Source organism: Cupressus sempervirens, chromosome 3 (assembly GCF_028749045.1).
Source record: "Cupressus sempervirens isolate cs-2001-9-10 chromosome 3, ASM2874904v1, whole genome shotgun sequence".
Lineage (NCBI taxonomy): Eukaryota > Viridiplantae > Streptophyta > Pinopsida > Cupressales > Cupressaceae > Cupressus > Cupressus sempervirens.
Window position 1 is genome coordinate 25,418,861 of NC_143120.1, and position 21,592 is coordinate 25,440,452.

A 21,592-nucleotide genomic window follows, 5' to 3' on the forward strand; every position below is an offset into this window, starting at 1 on the left:
ATGCTGACACAACCATGGGGAGAATTTCTTGGCCTTCACAAAAAATCCTGATCACTTAAAATATTGACAAATGTTTAAGCTTGGAAATTACATAGCACGTGAAATGTGTTTGACATATGTAAAACAGAGGTCCGCATTTCCATATGAGTGACACCATGATCATTATTTGCCACATGGAGTTTACGGTCATAGCCATTGGGTTGCAAACGGAAAGTCATCGCATCTTATGGACACATGAACAATATCACTAGTAACATTTGTGTGATACAAGGACCACAATTTGTTGAAAAGGATATCGGGCTTTGCAAATGCGCATTATGCTTGGTGATGATGTTGAAACAAAATGTCTCATGTCAAACACCATGCCTTGAGGTTTCTACGAAAGCTCTTCAATCCCAAACCATGGTCGAGAAGATTATTCATACTTATCAAGAAATGATTCGTGTGGCAACACATCTTTCTATGACAGTTGGACAGTGGATCAATGTGAAGAAATGGTTCTCAAACATATAAAGGCAAATGTAGGCAAAATTCTATTAGAGGGAACCCAATATGAAAAAAATGCATACTATGCATGTGATTTGTGCGACAAAATGTCTTTGTGTGTAGAAGGAATCAAGTGTCATGTGCTAACATGTCTATGTTTGATTCCAAAATGCCATTAAGTGTAAACATTCTCTCTATCCTTAAAAATGCCGAGGTGATCAAGTTCATAAGGAATTGAAACTGACAAGTGCCAACAGTAACAGAGAACACATGGGAGAGTTGTAGATTACAAAAGCTTAGACCTTTGACTATCAAGAAAATTCCATGCCGCCACGATGGAGATGGGATCAAGGTGCCTTTCAAGCTCAAGTAATCGTGTCACCGATTCCATAAATGATGATGCCCAAATATTTAGTGACAATCGCGACATGGCCAATATGGAGCTCATAATTCTCTAATGACTTGTGAGAACACGACATTATAAAGGAGAATAGAGCCCTCAATGTGTTGAATTCCAATTATGATCTTCACATCCGGTGATACATTTCTCAAATAATCCCATGAGCCTCTATGTGCACAAAAGAATATTGAAGGATGTTCAGACAGCAAAGGTCACATGGCCAATGGTGGGTTTGTGGACCGTAACAACACACTGGTTTAAGAAAAGCCACAAAGGCTAAGAGGAAACTCAAATTGTATGAGTTCTGATCATGGGTTCAATCCCATGCTCTGTTCTTTAACATGGTGATCAAAGTGGATAAATAAAATTGTCTTTACTACTCCATATTGATAAGGAGAATCATCAACATTCCAAAGTTCACATGAATGTTATGTTTTCCATGAAGATGGAGATTAACAATAAAGTGTTTCATAAAATGCTCGTAGAAGGCTTGACAAGAAATACGATCTAGTCGGATGTGATTTCTATGCCCCGGTGGTAAAGAAGTATGCTAATCTCGATACACTATTATAGGCAAATTTCAGTGTTGAAGATAGACATGCAATCGAGACCATTGTAGTAATTGCTAGCTAGAAGCTTCATAGTTATGCCAATATCGACATAGGTGTATTGATTATAAGATACATCATAATTTAGCCTAACACCGAATTTGGAAAAGATAGAGTTTAAAAGGTAAGATGATATGCCACCTGTATCGAAATGTTTATATCCTCATACTCCGACAAATGTCTTCTTTTCTATCTTTGAAATTGTAATGTTTACGAAACATCAAGTATCAAGAACTGTTAATGTTATAATTCTGTCGGATAAATTATATTATATATATGAGATATATAAATAATATATGGCAGATATTATATATGGAATAATTTAACTTATGTTATATATATATAACCATTATAATATATTGAGAATATATTACTTGTATTATAACTATAACTAATGTAGGTTAATATATTAAAGAGACATGCCTCTTTATTTCATATATATATATATTCATTCATATAAAAACTTGGAAGACACATAAATATCTACAAGTGCTATTACAAGTTATAGATCAGATTTAATGGATCCTATCACTAACATGGTATCAGAGTAGGTGCCCCACCTGTCTGTGATCGTATAACTATTGCTAAGAGTTTATAATAGATTAACATCAGTGATGATGGATCTATGGTTGTAGAGTCAAAGGGTTGCCTTTACTTTACTGGAACTGCAGGTTGAGACTGCATAGAAGGGATGTGCTCTATATAAGAACCTTCAAGTGATTTGAATGTGAAAAAAAAAAGAGGAATGACAAATGGAGACTAGTCCCAATAAGGAATAATATGTCACCATTATAAACATTCGCCAGTCTTACCTGATACTTGATGGGTGTGTTTTAACAAAGGTTCAATACAAAATGTTTTACCTCTCTATCTGCTCTTGCTATTGTAAGTTGGAAATACCAGATAATAGAATCAAGGATACGAGATATAAAATCCACCTGTGAATGAATATTATCTATAGAAAGAGCAGGAGTAAATATTCAGGAATTTCATTATATTGGTATGTGAACATGCGAGTATTGCAATTGGTTATTGAGTAGATATATATATCTGCAACTTTGTCTTGGGATAGAATCAAAATTATATTACGATTAAAGAGTTTAATCATCCCAATAACAAACAATCATCACGGCATTGACTTATAATGATTAATGGTCAACATGTATCAGCAAACATTTAACCAACAAATAATTAAGGCTTACGATGCATTTGGGCATGAATGACTCAGCAGATCATATTGTTCATTGATTATGATGGCTGTAATAATTTATACACAGCATAATAGACACTCCAACATCGCCCGATTCGCTCCACTCAACTTCGTCCATGGCCGGGACGGAAGAAGACGCAAATCCAACATGGCTGGAGCGTAATGTGTTCAAGGTCGAATAGAGAGAAATTTTCACCCCACTGTCTCGTAGGGGATTGGAACCTTGGTTTCTGCAGCGACTGAGTTTTGACCAGGTGGCATAGAAAGACAAGGAAATTGTGAGGCCTTTGGTCTTGTGCCATTGAAGCAGATGCGTGCAAGAGAATGTGCCGAGAGTGGCTCTCGCGGATGAAGCAGCCAGCATGGCTTTACAGAGGGATGGAAGATTTGGCGACTCCTGCTCTCTTCCCTTGTATTTATGGTTGTAGACTCAAAGGGTTGCCTTTACTTTACCGGAACTGCAGGTTGAGACTGCATAGAAGGGATGTGCTCTATATAAGAACCTTCAAGTGATTTGAATGTAAAAAAAAAGAGGAATGACAGATGGAGACTAGTCCCAATAAGGAATAATACGTCACCATTATAAACATTCGCCAGTCTTACCCGATACTTGATGGGTGTGTTTTAACAAAGGTTCAATACAAAAAGTTTTACCTCTCTATCTGCTCTTGCTGATGTAAGTTGGTAATACCAGATAATAGAATCAAGGATACGAGATATAAAATCCACCCGTGAATGAATATTATCTATAGAAAAGCAGGAGTAAATATTCAGGAATTTCATTATATTGGTATGTGAACATGCGAGTATTGCAATTGGTTATTGAGTAGATATATATATCTGCAACTTTGTCTTGGGATGGAATCAAAATTATATTACGATTAAAGATTTTAATCATCCCAGTAACAAACAATCGTCACGGCATTGACTTATTATGATTAATGGTCAACATGTATCAGCAAACATTTAACCAACAAATAATTAAGGCTTACAATGCATTCGGGCATGAATGACTAAGTAGATCATATTGTTCATTGGTTATGATGGCTGTAATAATTTATACATAGCATAATAGACACTCCAACATCGCCCAATTCACTCCACTCAACTTCGTCCATGGCTGGGATGGAAGAAGACGCAAATCCAACATGGCTGGAGCGTAATGTGTTCAAGGTCAAACAGAGAGAAGTTTTCACCCCACTGTCTCGTAGGGGATTGGAACCCTGGTTTCTACAGCGACTGAGTTTTGACCAAGTGGCATAGAAAGACAAGGAAATTGTGAGGCCTTTGGTCTTGTGCCATGCGAGTAGATGCGTGCAAGAGAACGCGCCGAGAGCGGCTCTCGCGGATGAAGCAGCCAACACGGCTTTACAGAGGGATGGAAGATTTGGCGACTCCTACTCTCTTGCCTCTGACAGTTCACTAGAGGCAAACTTGGAGAAAGAGAGGGAGCAGAAAATAAAATGCTTCAATCAAACTTTTGATGATCTTGGTTCAGAAGGAATAGACCTTGTTGATGGATTCTCCACTAGTCAGAAACTATAACAGCTATAGGACTATGATTCATGGGATAAAGTCTCATGTTTGTAGGCTGGAAGACCTTATGCTATTAGGATACCTATTGAACTAGGGAAGCATTACATGACTTGTTGCCAAGAGGTTAGAAAGATGATAACAGATTCAGAGGAAGTTTGACACTTCATCAGAAAGAACCTTTTGCTAAGAGGTCAGAAAAGGTGATATCAAACTAAGAGGGAGAAACCTTATTCTCTGACATGTTTTATGGTGAATGTTGTGACAACACCACATGACAGTATTCATGGGAACTTTTGATGTCATACATGTATGAGCCTATCCCCTGTGTACATCATGAAGAAGTGACGACTTCTAAATGATTATCACTTGTATTAGGAGAAGTTGTTGTAAAGTGATGTCTTTACAATAACTTGTAGCATGATTCATTTTTGTGAAAGTGTTTCATGTAAGGGCTTTATCTTGTAAATAAACAACTAGGTGGTTGATATCATTAATTTGATTATCTACAAGTTGTTTGTCTAGATATATGTTTGGTACTTGGTGTATATCATGCCCTGATATTTTGATAGGCCATTACCACATTGAGTACTTGGTGGATATCATTTAGTTGATATTCTGATAGGCCATTACTCGGAGTATTTGGTGAATATCATTTGATTGATATTCTGATAGGCCAATGCTCATGTTACCAAATATGATATCAAATAGTAATTGGTGAATATCATATGTTGATTTTCTGATAGGCCAATACTTACATGATATCATATTCTAGAAATCTTCTGATTAAAGATTTCCTATATGTATTATTTTTGAAATATTACCTATGGTATAATATCTATGTGTTTTATCCTTCTTCATTAAGAGGGAGTGTTAATGTTATAATTTTGTCGGATAAATTACATTATATATATGAGATATATAAATAATATATGGCAGATATTATATATGGAATAATTTAACTTATGTTATATATATATATATATATATATATATATATATATAACCATTATAATATATTGAGAATATATTACTTGTATTATAACTATAACTAATGTAGGTTAATATATTAAAGAGACATGTCTCTTCAAGAGACATGCCTCTTTATTTCATATATATATATATATATATATATATATATATTCATTCATATAAAAACTTGGAAGACACATAAATATCTACAAGTGCTATTACAAGTTATAGATCAGATTTAATGGATCCTATCACTAAAAAGAACAAACAGGTAAAGACAAATACGATAAGAGAATATAAAGAAAAATCAGTTTCTATAATTGAAAAGGAACTTATCAGAGAGAGAGAAATAAATATGCAAAAGGAAGACTAGTTACAGGTTCTTCTTCCTAGTCTAGAAGTTCTACAGCTGCTATAGGGGGTGGAGACACTTTCATTTGATTGTAACAAAGGGAACATATTTATCTTTTTGCAGTCCAATTGTAATAACAGAGACAAGTAATCTTGTGGTTGTTTTGTTATGTTTTCAGAATAAAGAGGAGTATATTTATGTCAAATCTTGAGGTCTGAGTATTTATTTCCTGGTTGAAATTGGTTATGCAGTCTTTTCTTCCTATTTTGAATACAGTTCTGCATTATTATGTCAAACACTTACGTGATTGTGAATCAGTTGGTTCATAAACTCATCATCTACTGAATAGATTATTTAGTTCCTTTATTTCTCCTGTTTTATGAAAGGCTTGATGAATGGTCTTGAGGCTATTATCTAGTTTTTCTCTCATTCTTTACTTGTATATCTGATAATCACGTTTAATCCATGTCTATGAATAAATGTCAGCTTAGCCTTTGTGTCTTCCGGTCAAAGACATAGTCTATTATCTAAATCATTGAATATCTTTTCATAAAGGAGCTGTACCTCTTAATTCAAAGGAGGGTTATCAATTAATAATAACTCATCCAACTGTTAGTATATTTTGTCTTTCTTGTTGGGCATATTGAGTCAAGTTTTGCAATTTATGTGAAGGACAAATTTGTTTACTAACAATGTGGATTCATTCTCCACTGTTTTCACTCCTTCCATTCTAGTCTTGGAGGTTAATACAATGGCTCTTCTTATTTCCTCTACTGCTCCTCGCATCCTTGTACATGAACAATATGAATATTTAGCAAATGTATTTGAAGATTTTCTGACTCTTACCAATGGTCAAGTTTCCCGACCTGATACATCTTTGACAAGGTTTGAGCTTTTCATGACAGAGTCTTCTGAGCATGTTCCTATGCCTTCAGCTGTGCAAGCTGAATCCTTCTCTATTACAAAGGAAATACAATTAGGATCAATGCCAATGGTCTCCACTATAACTGCTTCTTCGGATGAAGGTTTCAGCCTACCTGCATTTTTTAGCAAAATAACAACGAAGAGGAGAAAAGTGGTTGTTCCTCCAGACAATCTTCCAACTAAAAAGACCAAATCCAAATCTTTGAAAGACAAGATTGTTTCCAGAATTTTGGTTGATTCAGATAAAACCAAATTTGTTGAAGTTGCTAAGCCCTTGGTAGATAAACCTGTTGAGGAACTTACTCATTCTAACTACAAGTTTACTAAGATTGAAATCAGAAAGCAACCACATTTGAGTTGTTTGCAAGATGCTCAAGATGCATTGGCTAATGTATCAAAGAGCAATCATGAGCTTTGGAAAAAAAAATCAATTGAAACAAGAGGTCTCTCACCTAAATGAGGTCATTCAGAAACAATATTCTCAAAGCATTGTTGTTAAGTCTCAAACGTCTAATGAGAGAAAGTTGATTGAAGCCGCTAACTCTTGGATATAGGAAGTCATTTCTGAAGGAGTTCGAGCCATCACAGAGACATTTGTAGTCCTTAAGCACGTCAAAGAGATGAATGAAATGGAGTGAAACTTAATCTCTTCTTTGACTCAAGAAGCGAATAACTTGAAGGAAATTCTTGATGATTGGGATGAAATGGTAAAATTCGATCTCGATGCCTTGGTCTCATGTGACATTCTTCCATCATGTAAAATGTTTTTCAAATTTCAAGGACTCATTGGTTACAAAGAGGAAACATTGAGGAAGTTGATTACAAAGTTGCAAATGGCCTTTGGAGATTGTCAAACAGTTGAAACAAGTGTTACTTATGATTTGGAACAGATGGGATGTCATGTTACTAATGAATATGGTAATCTTATTGCAGTAGAAAGAGTAAATTTAGAATATACAATTAGGATCAATTCTGATGTAGATTCTGCAAATTTTAGTTTGCACATGATGAACAAGTTTGTCTTGTATAAATCCTTGACAAAACACTTGATAATTACTACAGCACAAAATTCCAAAGTTGTGCAATCAGCTTAAGAAAATGTAGTGGGAGTAGAAGCCATATCGAAGACTATGGAAATTATTGATCTTCCCACAGTGCATGACATCATTGTCAAATTCAAGGCACTGAGAAACAATCTTTAAGATTGTTATTTTTGTTTTTATTTCATGTTAGTAGTTGTAAAGGATGCATCACATAAAAAAGTGTAATTACATGTAATGTGAGTTGCATATATGTAAAATGATGTAATGCGAGTTGCACGTGCAATTGCATGTAACCCTATATTTTTTCTTGTAGTTAGACTAAGTCAAAATTGGTTGAGTTGCTCCCACTTTTATCTCCACCTTTTTCTCAACTTTTGTGGCTATATAAAAGAGTACCCCCTCATTGTAAAATCATCATTATCTTATGCAAGAGAGCTCTAGAGAAATTGTGCCAGCAAAACTTTTTTTGTGTGACCACTATTTTTGAGATAGTGAATACAAAGGAGCATTTGAGACTTAACTTTGATTAAGTGAGATTGTTACTTGCATGAGTTATAAGCTTTCTCTATAATTCATTTAAGTTATCTTTGATTCATGTTATCTTGTGTTATTGGTAATTGTATCTCATAAATTGAATAGAAAAGAATTAAGAAGCAATTGGAGCCAGAGCTTTGACCAAAAGCAATTGTGGAAATATATAGCTAGAAACTTTGTCTGTAGCTTATAATTCTTTCTTAATTCACAAAATAGTTAAGTTATTCTTACTTTTAGGAGTCTTTGTGCCCTAATTGTAAAACTTTTCCATATAGAAGTATGACCAAACTTTGAGCCAAACTAGTACATTTTCAGTCAGCCTTTGAGTTAGTGAAGGTTTATCAATATCATTGTTTCCAGCTCTTGATAGAAGTGTAGTTAGAGAATCACCCTGCACATTACTTGCTCCACAAGTAAGTGGATTCTTTCTTGAAGGATAAGAAGAAAGGATATTGGTAACACCCATTTTATAAAATCTCCCGACTTCTTGCTTACCTTGAGTTGATCCAAGGAACAGTGAGAAGGGGGAGCCTTCCCTTTAAGATAGGAGAGACTTTGTCTCACACGTTGTGACTGATCATTCTATTTTGTGATTGGATTTTTACCCAAAACTGTCGGTTGCAAAATATCCACCCAACATGTTCATCCAATTATTAACAGATTCATCGTATGTGATTACAATTATGTAAAGAGTTGCATTTGAAGTCAACAATGCAACAATTCATCAACTAACCATGTTTCTCATCTGGGAGATTGCATAGAAGAAACTACATGAACGACAATGACATATATACAAAGGAAGCTAACAATGAAGATGAGATACATATCAGACATGATGGGACACACCAAGTATGCTCACCCACTAGAACCCAAACATCGCGTTGGAGATCTAGCACACTTAGAAATCATTCAATCAATAATCTCATAATCAGATAAAAATCTTACCACTACAATCAAGGAATGAAGAAAACATAACCTAACTTCGATAGATTATAGTCAACACGTATAACACCAACAAATGAAGGGATCAGTCAGCAATAACTTTATGTGATAGTCGCTAGGAGATTATGATAGTAGTAACCATTGGAAGATATCAATATATAAATACATAGAACTTCATTGAATCAGTGAAGAATATTGGCATCCTCAAACAATAGAAGAGTCATTCCGTCATTAAGGAAATGATATACGGTTGAAATAAATTTGATCTCTGCCTAACAAAAGAGAAATAATAAACGCAAGATAAACTTAGTTCTTGAAAACAAAAACAAAAAGACAGGGAATAATCAGCACCTATAAGAGAAGAGGAAATAAGAAGATAAAGAATGTATAAGAAGAACAATTAAGGAGCAGTAGATAGTCCATTATCAAGAACGACAATAATAAATTATGGATCAATTCATATATCTAGTCATCCAATATTCCAAGACTTGCATTTATAATCGATTTGTAGATTATAGACCACACGTGAAATACTTCTGAAATAATGGAAACCTGTTCATTGGATATATTTTCACATCAGAGTAGTATACATACACCAATTATGACCTTAGCAACCTTCAGATATCTGTTTATGAATAGTACCCACAAATATATATTATAAAACCATATTGATCAGTATCAACATAAGCATAAATACCAAGGTTGCATGGGTACTCGTACCCACACCCCTGGTACTCGTACCCACGTACCCAAGTACCGGGTACACGTATCCCATGTACCGGGTACTCGGTGGAGATCATCATAGCTAAGGACCTTGATTAAGATTCTGATTTTTTTTTTGGTTTTTTGTTTTCGTATTAGCTTGTTGTTTATCAAACTTAATTCAATACCAAATCAGTTTGAAACTTTGATACTCATTAACAATAAACTTTATCACTGTTCAAGTTAAAAGTTTATCATTTGCAATATGTCATTGTCATATGGTTTAGGATCTTCTTGTTCATGTTTAAAGTCTGCGTTCTTTGTTATGCATCTAAGCATTTATCATGTATTATTATTTCAAACATATAGCAAATCTGAAACTGAAAACAGTACATTACATTTGCAAACTTTATCACTGTTCTTGTTTTGAAAAACCATTGTCATGACTCATAAAATCACATTTTTTATAAATATAAAAGTGTAATTTTAAAATAAGTTTGACATATCCAAGTACCTCCGTCCCCTATTATGAAAAATACTTTAAACATTCAGCAATAGCATATATATATATTTGACTTATGGCTTATATTTTCAAATTTCTTGTTTTGAATGCTCAATGTCATGACTCATGACAGATATTTTGATTTTTATATTTTCTATAAAATATTAATTATATAGAAGAAATTAGGCTTACACACGTACCCCGTCCCCTATTTTGAAAAATATGCGTACCCGTACCCATTCCCATTCCCGTACCCACGTACCCATGCAACCTTGATAAATACATACATCTATATTTGTCAGGCATATCTTGTCATATTAGAAATAATTTTGAGTCCCCTATACTAATGTGATAGTAAGAAGCTCTATTCAAATGTTTTATTGAGACTATGAGGAAACTTGCCGAGACTATGAGGAAACTTGCCTCGTCAATTTGAGTTCTACGATAATAGTTCAAGAAATAACATTAAAATAAAACAGAGGCTTGGGAAGATACTAGAGACTTCCTTTAAGTACTATTGTCTAAACAATAAGGACACATTTCTATTAGGGCACACTATACAAGCCATCATATAAATCAAAAGGGGGGATCATTCTACAAATAGGGGATGAAGATACACTCATATCAGAACATTCAACTAACTCACAAAAATTAAAGAACTCAATCTTATCTCATATAGCAGTTGATAGGAGGGGGAACATTAAGAATAAAGAATAGAGAAGATTAAGAAATAGTAAGAGGGAGATTAAAGATGAGATGGATTAAAGAGACTCAAGTATAAGATAGAGAATTTGTCAGAGGTATATTATCATATGTTTAATATTTATGAGATAGCTAAAAATAAATTTTAATGAGAGAATAGTTTACAATTTTTATAATAACCAAGAAATATAGTAGATGGAATCTATTATAGATGCTGAGTTTCTCTAATAGAGAACCCAAAGAATAGAGGGCATTCATTCTGGATGCCGAATTTCTCTAAAGGAGAACTTAAAGACTAGAGGTCATTCTATATGAATGTCGAGATTCCAAATTGGAATCCAGAGAAAGATTATGAAAAATCTCTTAGAGACAATATATATTGTAGTGGTCAAACATATGCATATGTCGGAGATGAGAGACTTGGTAGAGATCCCATCTCTACCAAGTACTGTTTCCAGAGATCCCAAAGAGGCCTAAGGAAGATGCTCTTTTAATGATAATCATCTAATCAAGATATAGTTCTTATCAGAGGGTTAGCTGGTTTGAGAAAGATCTCTTCCGAGGGATTAGGCAGGGTAGCCTAGGTAGAATTTTAGATTCACATTTACTAATTCAATGTTTCTAATATGTTTTACATGCAATTTTCGATCCTAATCTAGAAGAGGGGAGGACATTACATTGAGATACCTATTTCTTTCAATTGCCAATATTAAAATTGCTAGGAAGGGTTCAATTTGGAGTTTGAGTCTGGAATTGAAGGGTGAGCTATTGATTCTGACTTTATAAGTTGCTAGAGGACCAAACTATTTATTTACTGAGAAAAGGCTGCAGCACCAGAAATATTTCCCAATAAGGGTTCCGTACCTTCTGTAGAAGTGTCATACCAGTCCATAGTAAGCCATTGAAGTCAAGAAAGGGATTGAATCAGTCAGATAACCCCTTGGATTATGTCGTACAGCCTCAATAGGCCTGGAAATGATGCTATACAGGTCAGAGATAGATTAGAAGGGTGTCGTACATGGTTGATAGAAAACATACAGGAGCTGCACCAGGTCTGATATTAGTTTAGGACAGTGAATTGGTATGTTAGTGTTGTATTTACTGCTTGATGATTAGTACTGTTCAATGAGTATCAATTCATCAATACTGATGTTAGAAATAAGATACTGTATGTGTTGACATAGTTTGCTGAAGATGTTCGGGGGAAATTAATGACACTACAATTTCAGTCTGTAGCATAAATCTATATTTGCTTATTTGCAGCTAATAATCATTTTATGGATATCTCCTTGTTGGATTGAGTTTATATCTTTCAATAACTGCAATTGAAAAAATGAGACACAACTCGGCAGCCCATTACAAATAATGAATGGTATGTGAGAATCTTGAAAACTCTGCATCCAATAAACTCAGAAATCAGAAAATTATTCATTAAAATACGCATGCAAAATGTTTGGCAAAAATGTCCAGTGGGTAAGGTGAGGAAAATTTGGGTCTCAATTGGGTAGGGGAAGATAATAATAGATTAGAATCATTATAGTTCATTGACTTTTCATGGGAATTAACTCAGTTTCAAAACCTGTAAGTTGTAACTATCTTCAATGGCTCTACCATAAATATACATGAGAGTAGAACTGTACATGGAATTCAGTAACCACATGTGATAATTATTTGTTGTCCAATTAAAATGGCTCAAAAAATCTCTACAAAGAAACCAACCAATAGTTTCAATAAATCTAATCTGATAAAAAATGAATTGGCAAATGTAATGTATTTTATACTAAATAAGTATCAGAAGCACCAAGTAATCATTACCGTTCCAAGTAGGGCACCCTTTTTAGTTGGCAAATAGGAAAATGGTCGTTGATGCAAGACACTACATACTCCACTCAATTCTGAACTACAATGCAATAGTGATGACTCCCTTTCATTCCATATATCAAGGAGTTCCTTGGATGGCGCTGTTCCAATAAGTCCAGGATGTATTAAACCTGGAAATCGGACACCTACATAGAAAAAATTATAGGACAAAGTAAGATTAAGTTCTGCATCTTATTATGTAATTTTTTTCTCTCTTTCTAGCTAATTTGAAAACTAACACAGAGTTGATAGCCTTTATGTACTAGAATATATTTATTAAAGCCTCAAATTGTAAACAACACACATTTTACATAGTTAGGTCTGCAGTTTCATCTTTCCCCTTTCAAGGTCTTATTTCCACTTAAATAGTTACATTTTTCTTATTCATCAAAAAGTGTATCCACATCAAGCGCAATATAACAAGGACACATAGCGTCGAAGTTCCTACACATGTATAACTAGGTTGTAGTTAAAGTGCTAAGTATTGTTAAAGCAAATGAAAAATTAAAAGAAATCAAAATAAATTAAAAGAGCCTAACTACGATGTAGAATTCCTAGAAGAAATTAAAAGAAATCAAAGATTTGAAAATAATTTTTGTTCTTAATTCATTGGTAATCTTCATACATCAAAATAAAAATTATATGTATAATTTGAAGTTCAAAATATTTGAGAAAATGAATTCAACAAAATAATATAACTTAAAGAAAATTCACTTAAATATGTTAAATGAAATATAAATAAAATAACTCATTTAGACCATAAATAATGAAAAGTATCCTTTCACCTATTGATGCAACTATGATTTGACAATTGTGTCGTCTACATAGGCCCACAAATATAGATAATGTCAAAAGTCACAATAAATATTTGTGTCAAAATTCATAGTAATAAATAGAGAGAGATTGTAATGTTCCCGTTATAAAATAAATAATAAATCAAACTTTTGTAATAGGCCAATTGATTTAATATATCTAAGACACATTTTTACTTTTGTTTCCGTAGTTTGTGTCGCCGTCGGCTATCTTTGTACACCCTCGAAAAGTTTCCAGACGGGTATTTGAACATGGCTTGTAGGTTGTACTCAATATGCTTTTGGATTAATTTCTCTGGACTGCAAATTCTTGTTGGAGTTTGGGATTGTTCACCATTTCGAAAGTGAAAGATCTTCCCTGTTTGGCTAGTGCAGTTTCGGTGGGATTCAGCCCTCACCCTATTCTATTGTTGCATGTAATACTTCACTAGGATCTGGCAAATCAGAGCATTACCTTCTAGCAATTACTATTTGCATTTAAATCTCTATTAGTGCGTGGTTTTCATCAAGATCTATTGTGTTTGTGTATGAACAAGGGTGTATTCCATTTTGGTCCCCGATACCTATCCGTGTGGCTTCCTATCATTTTTCGTACTGCTCATACCTTGATCGTACGACCCTCATCCCTCCACCATCCATATCATTTAACTCTGCATTGTACGGCTTATGGCCTTTTTTCCACTGTACGGCTTTTTTCCTCACCCCTTACCTTCTTTACTCCCTCCCCTTTAAACCACCGTATGGCTTGCTATTAGGCCACCTTGGTCTGTCCCACCGTACGGTCATCCCTTCCACTGTACAGCCCTCTCTTGACACTGTACGGCCAAGTATTCCTCCCATACGATCACTTCTCCATTGGGTGGCATAGACTAGACTGTCGTACGGGCTTCCTGGCATCCGTGCGACCTCTTTTGCATCCCGTACGACCTCCTATGGCCATCCTTACAGACTTTCCTAAGTGGATTTGTATCCATATCGTTCATCATCCATACTCTTCCGCACAAGTAAACCATTTCATCCATTCGTTTGATCATAAAAGAGGACTGGAACATTACAGTGGTATTAAAGCATTTCGATCCTGCCAACCTGTGGACAGTGAATGGGAGTTTATAGCCTGAAGAGAAGAAAGACACATTCCATTGATAGAAATGGCTGCCGAACCGAAACCGACTACTACCGAACTTGTGGCACTACTGAGGGAACTTGCAAGGAATCAGGCAAAGATCACCGATATGCAGCGACTTATGAAAAAAACTCTCAAGAAGTTGGCGGACAAAAAAATATCCAGAGAAGAAAATGGTCATAGTGCGGACTCAGTGTCGGGTAAATCAAACCCTCAGCCAACACGCTCTCAACCTTCCATGCCAACTTTTCCACCACAGATGGAGGCACATGGAGGGAGACAACCAACCTTCAAAGAGATGCAAGAACAACTGCGAGAAGACTGGAAGAATGCAAATCTTGAAAAAGATATATCCTACAAAGATTACACGGATCTAAGAATGAGATATTTAAGAGGTGGAAACAAAGGATACTTTAACGATGATCTTAGAAGAAAGTTGAGTAAGGTAAATTTGTCTCCATTTGACAGATCCAGTTCCATATTTGCACAAGCGTGGGTAATGAAAGTTGATACCTACTTCTAGCTGAATCCTATGCCAGAAGAAGTAGTCAAATTTGTCACGCTACACTTGGAGGGAGTTGCGCATGAATGGTGGCACCATGGCACCGTCACATTAGGGCATGATCAAATAAATACTTATGCAGAATTCACGAAGAGATTGATAGAACGATTTGATGGTAAAGATCTGGAGCTCAATTTCAAAGATTTGACACAACTAAGACAAACTGGATCTGTCGATGAATTCATTGCAGAATTTGAAAAACTCTCTGTTTTTGTAATGTCCCTGCTCAAATCTGATCTCAAAATGCTGATAAAGGCTCAAGAAATTTCATCAAACAATTCACATGCAAGGGACATATGACTGATATAGTATTTCAGCTTGCTTTAAATGACTCTTTCTTCAATTTGCATCAATGAGAATCTTTTTCTAAAAGACTCAAAATGGACTACACAATGACCTAACATGAATGTGCAACTTATTTTGACAATATTCAATGCATATATGTGACTGAAACTACTTGCAATATGCAGCTACAGCAACTAGTAATTATGACAAACACTTTGGATGCAACCTACAATGGCATTAATGCACTTATAGCCAAGTGGCATTAATACAAACACTTGATATGCATAATTATAACATTATTTATGCCAAAAAAAGGAACCTACAGCCAATTGAAATTTTTTCAAACAATTGGCATGCAAACTAATAAGTTGATCATGAATGATAAATACATATTCAATTACAACTATATCAGACCAGCGACTTATGTCTCCTTTATTGCACATAAAATGTCAACTACAATGCTAGTATGAAATGGCCAAGACTCTTGGCTTACATTCGCAAGAATAATACTTAAATCTATTACAACTTTCACCTACAGCCTTACCTTCTAATATGCATCTAAATGATAAGAACAATGCATGTAATATCCAAAGGAACCTAATTGTAGATGGCTGTAATAATTTTCTCCAATGCTGCCTTTCTGCTTTGCTTTTTCTGATTTGCTTTTTCACTTTCTTTTTTCGGATCTTCTTTTTCGCTTTTTTTTTTGAACTGCTTTTTTGAATCTACTTTTTCGGACTGCTTTTTCGAACCTGTTTTTTCAGACCGCTTTTTCGGATCTACTTTTTCGAACTGCTTTTTCGGGTCTGCTTTTTCAAAAACCCAAACCCTCAGGTAGTCTGAGTATACAAATTAAGCTCAACTTGAAATGGTTGAATACCACTTCCAAAGTGCAACCCTTCAAAAGATCTTTCACTTCCTCAATTATGCGATCTACTGGAAGGTATCATTCTCAAAGACCAATAGACTATCTGAAACCCTTGGCTTCACAATAGACCATGTGATTGTATTCACAATCTGATGTCAAGAGAAATGATAAAAGCTGGATGATGAGAATGAAGCCCAGGATGCCTATTTATTCTTTTTCTCCACTTCCTCCAGAAACTTCTAAAACATTATTTTTATTTTATTTATTAAGTGACTTCATAAGATATTTTTTAAGTCACTTTATTAAATTAATAAAGTTACCTTTTTAATATTTATTTATTTGATAACTTTATAAATAATTAACTTAATACCACTTATTTATTTAATTAAAATAATTAATTAGTCATCCTCATAAAATATTCATTATTTTGGACAACTTAATTAATTAAATTAATTAAATCAAATTACCACCAAAATGGGGACATTATAGTTTTGGTGTCCGAAAGAAGACTGGTAGTGCTCTTCATGGATGGATTGACAAAACCTCTGAAAGGTTGGGTAAAAGGGTTCAATCCTGCCACCTTGTCAGAAGTAATCAATAAAGCATGGAGTATGGCATCGTCATCAGCATCATCCTCTCGAAGTTACACACATTCTAAACCGCCAACGTTTCTGAGGGACAAACCTCCGCCCAAAAAGCCGACGTTGGATGAAGCTACCAAACAGGAACTCAGAAAGAAGAAATTGTGTTACAATTGCAAGGGACCTTGGGAGCCTGGCCACCGATGCCTCGGAAAAGGGAAGATCCATTACATTGAGGTCATGTCCGATGACGAGGACGAAGAGGAAGAAATGTCGGCCGAAGATAACCAACCCCACAATGACACCAACATTAATTTAAACCGTACGGAGAGAATTGCCACTTTGGTACAACACGGAGGAACCATTGCCTTGGTCGGCAGCCCAAGGTGCATAGTTTTTCGTATACAAGGTACCCTTGAAGGAAAAAGGGTTACGGGGATGTTGGATAGCGAAGCTACTCTAAATTTCATAAACTCATCCTTGGTAAAACGAACAAGTCTACCTACGGAGGCACACGCAGGCTTTCAGGTCAAGGTCGCCAAAGGGACTTTCCTACCTTGCACCCACCTTGTTCCTTAGTTGAATAACAATGGCGAATCACACGATGACTGAGGACTTCTTCATAGTGGACCTGGCTGACATGAACGTTATTCTTGGAATACAGTGGATGGAGACGCTTGATGAATACACTCAGAGTTTCAAATGGATGGACTTCACTTTTGTTGTTGACGGAAAGAAGGTTGTCCTCCAAGGAATGGCAAATGAAGATCCGAAGGAAGCGTTTGCACATTGGATGGAGGCAATTTTTCGGCACGATGACGTTGCGTGGACTGCGCATTGTTTTATCTCGGCGGAACCTATAAAGGGGCATCGAACACCTCCACAAGATGATGAACTTCAGGATGTTTTAAGTAGATATGATAAAGTTTTCATGAATATTCCTCCTGGCATACCACCTCATCGGGGGTTTGAACACACTATCAAGTTGGAATCAGGAGCGAAGCCAATCATAACCACATCGTACCACCACCCAAGAAATTCAAAGATGAGATCGAAAGGACGATTCAGGAATTGCTAGAGAAAAGATGGATCCATCCCAATTCTAGCCCATTCGCATCATTTGTGGTATCGGTCAAAAAGAAGGGACGATGCGCATGTGTGTGAACTACTGCGCATGGAACAAAAAAACAGTAAAGAATAGATATCCCATTCCAAGGATAGACGAGCTGCTGGATGAATTGCATGGCACGGTCTATTTTTCAAAAATAGATCCTTGTTCTAGATACCATCAAATCCACATGAGGGAAGATGTGGAGAAGATGGCTTTCCGTTGTCAATACGGACATTATGAGTTTTTGGTCATGCCGTTCGGATTGACCAATGCACCTACTACATTTCAATCATGCATGAACCGAATCTTCAACAAGCAATTGAGTATTTATTGATATTCTTTGATGATCTTATTTATAGCAAGACATGGGAGGAGCACCTGAAGCATCAGAATGAAGTTCTAAGTATCATGGAGGAACAATCCTTGTTCGCCAAGCAATCCAAATGTGAATTTGGTATGACCGAAATATTGCACTTGGGGCATGTTGTTAGTAAATATGGAGTTCAAGTGCATTAGGAGAAGATTCAAGCTATCCTTGACTAGCCTCTTCCAAAATCACTCATGGATTTGCGAGGATTTTTCAGACTGTGCAGTTACTACAGGAGGTTCGTTAAAAGATTCTCTCATCAGCACACCCTTAACGGATCTAACAAAAAGGGGGTCTTTCCAATGGAATGAGAAGGCACAACTCACCTTTGATAAGTTGAAGGAGGCCATGAGCACTTGTCCCGTACTTGCACTACCTAATTTCACTCGACCGTGCATTTTGGAGTGCGACACGTCTAGAAAAGGCATTGGAGTGGTATTGATGCAAGATAAACACCCCATCGCTTATTAGAGCAGGAAGCTTACGCCAACAGAACACCTATATTCCATCTACGACAAAAGAAATGTTGGCCATCTTTCATGCATTAACCAAGTTCCAGCAATATCTAGTAGGTGCCAAGTTTTTCGTCCGTACGGATCACAACAGTCAGATATTTTCTAGAGCAGTGGGACTTGAACGAATGGCAACAAAAATAGGTAAGCAAGGTTCAAGCTTTTGATTTTGACATTGAATATGTTAAAGGGAAAAACAATGTGGTTACGGATGCCTTGTCTTGGAAACCCACCATTTGCTCACTAGACCAGATTTTCGCTGATTGGAAGGCATATTTGTTAGTGGAATATTCCAAAAATACATTTGCCTGTGAAATAATGGACGGCCACACCCACGATGATTGGTACAGAGTGGTGGATGACATCATCTACTATAAAAACTCGATATATTTGGTGCCAAAATCCAAACTAAATAGAAAATCTTGAAGGAAGTACACAACTCACCCCTAGTTGGACACCCAAGTTTCCTCAAAACATACAAAAGTCTTTGGGAGAGGTTTTCATGGAAAGGACTTAACAAGGACGTGTTGTAGTATGTAAGAGTGTACGATCTGCCAACAGAACAAGTCTGAACATACTCTACCTGCCAGGCTGCTACAACCTTTGCCAATTCTCGAACGTAAGTGAGAAAGTATATCGATGGATTTCATAACAAGGCTTCCCAAGGTGAATGGAAAGGATTTTATTTTCGTGGTGGTTGACAGATTGACAAAGTATGCACATTTCTTCGCCATCACCTCCAACCTTTAGGCTGCACAAGTTGCCAATCTGTTCTTTAGAGAAGTCTTTCATCTACACGGGTTACCCCAAAATGTCGTCAATGATTGGGATAGACGATTCATCAGTATCTTTTGGACAGAACTATTTCAGATGGCAGGGATAGAACTATCACCAAGTACAAGTTACCACCCACAGACAAACGAACAAACAGAGATTGTGAACAAATTGCTCGAAGGCTACTTTTGGAACTACGTTTCAGCACAACAGCGAGCGTGGGTAAAATGGATCCATCTAGGAGAATATTGCTACAATGCCACATACCACATGTCCATTGGAATGACACCCTTCAAAGCTCTATATGGGTATGAACCCCTTTCCTTCATCGACACAGTGCTACGCAACAGTTGCACACCAAGGGCAAGGGGCTAGCTTCAGGAGGGACAAGACATTTTGAGATGCTTGAACAAAAATCTACAGAAGGTGCAAAATCAACAGAAGATGTACGCTGATAGACACAGAATACAGAGAAGTTTTGAAGTGGGGGATTTGGTCTATCTCCGGCTCCAGCCATATAGACAATCCTCACTGAAGGAAAAGGGAATGGAGAAACTGAAACCTCGATTCTATGGCCCCTATCATGTAACTCGCTGCATTGGTGAAGTTGCCTATGAGCTGGAACTTCCGGAGGGTAGCCGTATTCATAATGTCTTCCATGTCTCTTGTCTGAAGAAAGCCTTAGAGCAAAATGTCACAGTTGCTACCGACCTTCCACCACTCAATGAAGGAAAGCTCATTTTGGAACTTGCTAAGATCTTTGAAGTACATGAGAGGGCCCTACGGAACCACACTTTGAAAGAATACTTGGTATGCTGGTGACACCTGCTGTTGGACGACACGAACGTGAGAGGACGAGCACATTCTCCAACATCTGGCGTTGCATTTGCTTGAGGACAAGCAAAATTTGGGACGGGAGGACTGTAATGTTCCCATTATAAAATAAATAATAAATCAAACTTTTGTAATGGGCCGATTGGTTTAATATATCTCGGACCCATTTTTACTTTTGTTTCCGTAGTTTGTGTTGTCGTCGGCTATCTTTGTACACCCTCGAAAAGTTTCCTAATGGGTATTTAAGCACGGTTTGTAGGTTGTAGTCGATATGCTTTTGGATTAATTTCTTTGTACTGTGAATTCCTGTTGGAGTTCGGGATTGTTCGCCATTTTGGAAGTGAAAGATCTTCCATATTTGGCTCGTGCGGTTTCGGTGGGATTCAGCCCTCACCCTATTTCGTTGTTGCATGTAATACTTCACTAGGATCTGACAAATCAGAGCATTATCTTCTGAAAATTATTATTCGCATTCAAATCTCTATTACTGTGTGGTTTTCATCAAGATCTATTGTGTTTGTGTATGAACAAGGGTGTATTCTATTTTGGTCCCCAATACCTATCCATGTGGCTTCATGTCATTTTTCGTACTGCTCATACCTTGACTGTACGACCCTCATCCCTCTACCATCCATATCATTTAAGTCTACATTGTATAGCTTATGCCCTTTTTGCCACTATATGGCTTTTTTCCTCACCCCTTACCTTCTTTACTCCCTCCCCTTTCACCCACCGTATGGCCACCTTGGTCTGTCCCACTGTACGACCATCCCTTCCACCATACAGTCCTCTCTTGACACTATATGGCCAAGTATTCCTCCTGTACGGTCACTTCTCCATCAGGTGGCATAGACTAGACTATTGTACGACCTTCCTAGCATCCGTACGACCTCTTTTGCATCCCATACAGCCTCTTGTGGCCATCCATACAGACTTTCCTAAGTAGATTTGTATCCATATCGTTCATCATCCATAATCTTCCACACAAGTAAA

At 36.4% G+C, this 21,592-nt stretch overlaps 1 protein-coding gene across 15 annotated transcripts in view; it reads right to left on the reverse strand.

Moving 5' to 3' along the window:
- Positions 1-21,592, reverse strand: part of LOC149564583 (uncharacterized) — a 292,402-nt gene that overhangs the window by 126,379 nt on the left and 144,431 nt on the right. For all 15 annotated transcript variants that reach the window (XR_016361859.1, XM_089818136.1, XM_089818133.1 and 12 more), the window contains one exon: positions 12,726-12,916. Coding sequence is in view for 14 of the 15 variants with exons in the window: in XM_089818136.1 (XP_089674262.1) it covers positions 12,726-12,916 (191 nt within the window). In the remaining variant the exon portion in view is untranslated. The remainder of the gene's footprint in view (positions 1-12,725; positions 12,917-21,592) is intronic.